Below are 6067 nucleotides of genomic sequence, written 5' to 3'. Positions count from 1 at the left end.
TGCCATATGGGAAAGTGGAGGGGCATTGGTCCCAAACCCCAAAGTTACCAGTATAACAGTGAACACTTGCTCCACTAGGAGTCGTGACAAGAATGAGCCTGAAGCGTTCTATTGATTCTATTTATTGCAGTGCGGATTTCCCATGTTCTGATGCTAGAGCAGACGCTGATGTAGTCAATGGACACAAGTTTGACCGTCCTGCCTGACCAAAATCCTGTCCAGTTGTTTTTGTTACCACACGTATGTCAATTACAGGACAATTTTATCTAAAACAACCAAATGGCGAACAGAATAATGCTACCCACATGCTGTATTTTTATGACCCATTTGTTGATTGCTTAGCTAAAAGGTGGACTCAATTTCAGGATTACTGTCTCATAATAATAATTTATAGAGAGAGTGGCTGCTATAGACTGTCATTAGCCAGTCTGTTGAACAGTATGACAGATCAAGGTAAGAACTTGTAGCCAATGCTGCCAGTCACCATGCAAAGTCTTTGTATATCTCCCCACAATTGTTCAAAAAATGGCGAGAGAGAAATGATCAAAACTATATTTGTCATTTCAATGAATTTATAAAAAAAAAAGTCTAATCATGCTGAAATCAGAAAGCTGTAGTGTTTGGACACCCCTGCTGTTATATTTGAATTTGACTAGAGATAAAAGTATAAGTAGACCTCTGTGTTTAGTCTGTCTCTCTTTAATTTGCAATCACAAATTGATTGCTGGAAAATTATCATTTAATTAAGTCTGCTACTAACAAAAACAACTTACTGGACATGTAGGAACATGCAGAAAATATATAAATCAGGCCTGGGCAACCTGTGGCTCTCCAAGTGTTGTGAAGCTAGAAATCCCTGCATAACTGCTATTGTCTGGCAAAGCATGCTGGGGCTAATATTTTCACAGGTTGCCCAGACCTGATAAATAGTACATAAAAAGACATACACATATCACTAATTAGTTTCAGTACACCCATCTTTTTTTTAAAATAAAATCCAGAAATATTTCTCTCAGTCTAGCATCATGTTTTATCATAAAAAAAAAGCAAACCATAATGTATAGGTAACGTAACATCACCGAAAACAAAAACAGTTGTGTTTGTGTGTACCTATCTACAGATAGAAATCCAGAAAACAGGACCTGTTGGTAGCCCTTGAGGATTGAGTTTGGACATCTCTGCTCTAAAGGGCTGTATTGTCTGAAGGCAGGCACCTATACAAAAACCCAGTGAGATCGTTGTGCTGGTGGAAAGAAGCATCAAGAGTTTGAGATCCAAGTACTTCTGCAGATAAGGGATTTTAACTTTTCATTTGGTATGCACAAACACATCTTCCACGGGGTGTTTTGGTGTTGGTAATTGTTCTAGAACAATATTATACTATTGCTGCTTTCCATATGTTTTCTATATATGTTGTGGAGCCTTGGACAATACCTGGGTGCAATCTGTAAAGATCACAACTATTACACACCTTTTGAAGAATTTATTCAGTACGCATATACAATACCACCCTTATTTTTGGCTATAGTTCCAGAAATACTACACTATCAGGTGCTTTGCTTTCCTTTTCCTTCTAATATATATATATATATATATATATATATATATATATATATATATATATATTTATATTTATATATTACGCTCTCTGTTAGCAGTTGTACATTTAATAATTTTGTATAGTTTTGAACAGTGTAAAGCGTATATTATAATTTGACTAAAGCTTACTGAATCTTTTCTTATATGGGTACTGAGTGGGGACCAAACCCAACACGCAGGCTAGAAACCTTCATCTACAAGTTGAAATTGGTAGCTGTGCTAGATGGAGAAGTAACAGGTATCCGGAAATATGGATGATTTATCATGTATTCTCAACCACATTAGCATTTGGTTACTCATTGGTTTTATTAATCAAAATGGCCTTTCAGATAATTATAATTATATTACATCGTATAGTTTTATTATACGTATCCTATTTCCGCTGACTTCCATTTTAACTCTGTCAGGCTAATCAGATGTGTATTGAATTGTCAGTGTCTTTGGGAAGGTGTGTTAAATAGGAGTCTTTAGAGTCTCCTCCAGTTGTGTATTGCCCCGATTAGCACAAAAGACAGGCAAAGAGGGGTGGCCAGTGTCAGCTTAACAATTTTAAATGAATAAGTTGGCAGTAGACATGTACACCTTCACATATACATATCTTGGGAAGAAGTGAGACTGTATTAAAGCACAAGTGTCCTCCCTGTGTCAGATGAAGTGAAGGTAGTCGTCATCCAGACAACATCTGCTGAGATCAAGATGACAGAGCCTGGTAACAAAATTAAAGGTAGGTAGCATGTTTAAAGATAAGTGGTTTAAACCACTTTCTTCCTAGATTCTATTCTATGTTACTATAAAGAGTTTGAGTATATTTAGGTTATTACATAAAAACAAACCCTGAATATCTACATTGTAACTTCTCTTGAGGTGAACAGCACAGCAGATGGTTTGCAGCTGTCCCTGTGCACTATAACTTTACATTATACATGTAATTTGTAGCCTCCCACAATCTTCCAGGGTTTAGATAATTTGAGGCTCTGCTCTCCAGCTTCTGTGGAACAATAAGTCCCAGCATGTTCTAACGGTACATGACTAACACATCATACTGGGATTTATAGTTCCGCAACAGCTGAGTGTTGCCTATTTCTGCTATAACAGCTGCTATGATGTCTAGCGAGAGCTTACAGAGAACTAATGAAGGTTGTCACTTATTGAACCATAGCATTCATGTTATGAAATCTTTCCATTGTGTGCCACCCCACAATTGTCATCCCATATCAAAACATAGTTATTTTCTATAACACATTACATGTTCACACTCTTTTGACTATGTTGCAATGTTCACTATTTTTCGTTAATAAAGTTACAATGTAGAGCATGTATACAATGCTAGCAACATTGTATGAACTATGGCTAAATATATTAATATTAAACTATTAGTAGGGAAACAAAGTTAGAATAAATGTGAAATGTCATATCTCAAAATGCAGTCATTTTATTTGCTATTTTGACAGTTATATTAACGCTTTTTATTTTCATAAGAAATTTTAGTTTATAAATGTTAATATTTGCCTATGCTGTGTAATGATTTGTTATATACAGTAAGTGGCTATTGTGTGTGCTGTATAGTGTGTAGTATGAAAGTTCTATAATATGATGTTTGGTTTATTACAGACAGACATACTGTGCAAGTGATAGCATCCAGTTCCATCAGAGGGAAGGTCAGGAGGAGGCGCACAGTGTACAACCAATTCCACATGGATTTGTTGCTTAAAGCATTTGAAATAAACCCTTATCCAGGCATTTCACTGAGGGAAAAACTTGCCCATCTCACAGGAGTCCATGAATCCAGAATCCAGGTACCTAAACATGGAATAACATAAGTCTGAAAACTGGCCCTGATTGTTATACGTTTGGATCGAGCATCATATTTCATGCTCACTTTTAATTATAATTATAAGTAACTATTAATATATTTCTTCTGATGGCTGGTAGTTTTCTTCTCTATATTGAATTTGCTCTAAAGTATTAATAATTGAAGATAACATTCTCACCACAGATTTTTAAAGAAGATATCTTTATATTCCTAGGTCTGGTTTCAAAACAGAAGAGCCAGAAAGAGCAAAAAGAAGGAACAAGAAGGAGAGAATCTGCCTCAACAAGTGGAATGGCAACAGTGTAATCAGGTCCCTCAGGTCAGCAATCCACAGCCTGAAAAGGAATGCTATAAAATGGGATACAATGAAAAACAAGAATACATCAATAAGAACTGTGCACTTCCTTTCCAGTCATTGAGCCACTTACATATGAACAGTGTAGTCGGTCCCCAACATCATAATTCCTGGTGGCCAACACATCACCAGGTAATAAATTCGGTGACATCTACTGTCACCACTGCACAACAGTACCATCCATATATGCAACCGGTTTCCAGCAGTCACCTACAACATCCCACCTGCATATTGGAGACTAGTGGAACTGAATACTCAACAACTTTTGTCAACTCAAAGGAACCTGTTCATGGCGCAACACAGGAATTATCCTTACTAGACATTCTGGAAGAGTTTCAGCCATTCTGGACAGAACAAGCCAACAGCAACTTCACTGGTGTTACCGATGACCTGCTCTGATAATGTAATTATACACTGAAATCTTTCTTCTTACACCTAATATTCCACACCTGAGCAATAAGTGTTTATGTAAACGTGTATAGTAAGGAATCCAGAAGACATGACAGCCCTCTGACCTATGACCATACTGTAGATAGAATGGGAATATTGTCCTGTAATATTTTTTACACAGCTCAGCAGTTTGGAAGACAATGGCAAATAATAAATGTATTGCCAAAGACCATGGGATTTTAGCTATGTTCATGTTTTCTGTAATTTGAATGTTGAATTTGTAATTTTTTTCTTTATATATTTTTATCTTAGTCTCTTTTTTCTTTCTGTTTTCACTCTTGACAATAAAGTTTGTACATTAAACATCATATACAAATATGATTACTACACAATTATTTTGTAGAATGTTCAGAAGCACATAGATGATTAACATTGAAAACATACCAATTAGGTGTATTAACAAGCATTCAATTAGCAAATTAATAGCAAATATGTAATCAGGTCTCCTTTAAAGACCTTAATGTACATCCCTACCCAAAGATGGCTAACTAAAACTAACTACTGCTCTAAATAATCTACATCAGTGTGCATGTATTGTATATATGTATTAGAAAAATAAAAAATGTGGGCTATATTCTCTTGACTATAGAACTCTTTACAATGTTGACTAATGCACATTGGGGATCAAAGTTATAAACAGATCAATCAGCTGTAATAAACATGACAATTATTTAAACTAGCATTAAGGCTGTGGGGAGAGTCAGACAGCATTCCCCTGGTTTGCAAGCTCACTAGACAGACATGTAGTTCAGACATGACAATAAACATTTGATGTACACTGGCTTTATCTTACATCCAGAAGGTGTGAAGTGTGTTGGGCTACAGATATGATAGTTACCCTAAACATAGAAGCTAAACTCTCCCTGCCCTAAACAGTTGCAATGTGTGAAAAAAAATATGCAATGTTTATTTAAATTCCCTTGTACATTCTGACTATGAAGTTCCTACAATGTTTATTAAATTATGTCTGTAATTAAAACAAAGTATTTATCTACATCGAATAAACCTGGAGCTATACTCGGCTGTATAAAACGCTCACACTATTTGGTGTACTACACTAGTTGTACTACAGTTTTTATTTACTGATTTATTTATTTTTTGGATTTTTTTTTTTTTACATTTTTGTTTCAATTGGTTATATGTTGTCTCCTTGTAATGCTGTTAAGGGCAAGTAAGGCTAAAAAAGAAGCTGCATGTTAGCACTTTGCATCTTCACAGACATATATGGAAGAAGTTACAGGCAGTTATTACAAATGACCATATTTGAGATTCATTTGACATGGAAAGAAGAGCAATTTCTAACAGGTGCTGATTGCACAGAGTCTCCTATATCTGTCCAATCAGTGTCCTTGTCAGAAATTACCAAAGAGCTGTTGATTTTGACAATTTGTGATTATCGGGGGCTGAGACAGGTTGGGCTTTTTCTTGGTTGACCCCTGACTAGATACATGCCTGTTCCCTGGTGGGAGATATTCTGAATGAATACCTAAAAACACCCACTGCGTTCACACCTGGATATAACAACAAAAGACCTGACCAGACACTACATCCACATCCAAATACGCACTATAAAGCAATTTTAATGTAAGCAGATTCAAGCAAAGGCTAACTCCTAGTCACTTGCAAAATAGTGAATTTCCTGGCCCATAGTAAAATTTTGGGGTAGGCCCATCAATGCCCTACTGGAGCTTCTCTGCTCTTTTGACAGAAGAGTGGGGGCCCTCAGTGGGAAGCATAGGCTTTAGAGATGGTGCCGGGCCTCCCTCACCTCTGGACCCTGTCACTGCCACACTATTTGTGGCATTCTGGTTTTTATTTTTTATTATATATCTCTTTAAACATTGTAATTC

At 36.2% G+C, this 6067-nt stretch overlaps 1 protein-coding gene across 1 annotated transcript; it reads left to right on the top strand.

The window, feature by feature from the left end:
• Positions 1-2214: 2214 nt before the first annotated feature.
• Positions 2215-5830, top strand: LOC142131999 (uncharacterized). Its single transcript, XM_075194419.1, has 3 exons — positions 2215-2323; positions 3211-3395; positions 3627-5830. The coding sequence occupies exons 1-3, from the start codon at positions 2296-2298 to the stop codon at positions 4164-4166; spliced, it is 753 nt and encodes a 250-aa protein (XP_075050520.1). The 5' UTR covers positions 2215-2295; the 3' UTR covers positions 4167-5830.
• Positions 5831-6067: the final 237 nt, after the last annotated feature.

Source organism: Mixophyes fleayi, unplaced genomic scaffold (assembly GCF_038048845.1).
Source record: "Mixophyes fleayi isolate aMixFle1 unplaced genomic scaffold, aMixFle1.hap1 Scaffold_3540, whole genome shotgun sequence".
Lineage (NCBI taxonomy): Eukaryota > Metazoa > Chordata > Amphibia > Anura > Limnodynastidae > Mixophyes > Mixophyes fleayi.
The sequence above is the reverse complement of the archived record's forward strand: the minus strand, read 5'-3'. Positions and strand labels throughout refer to the sequence as shown.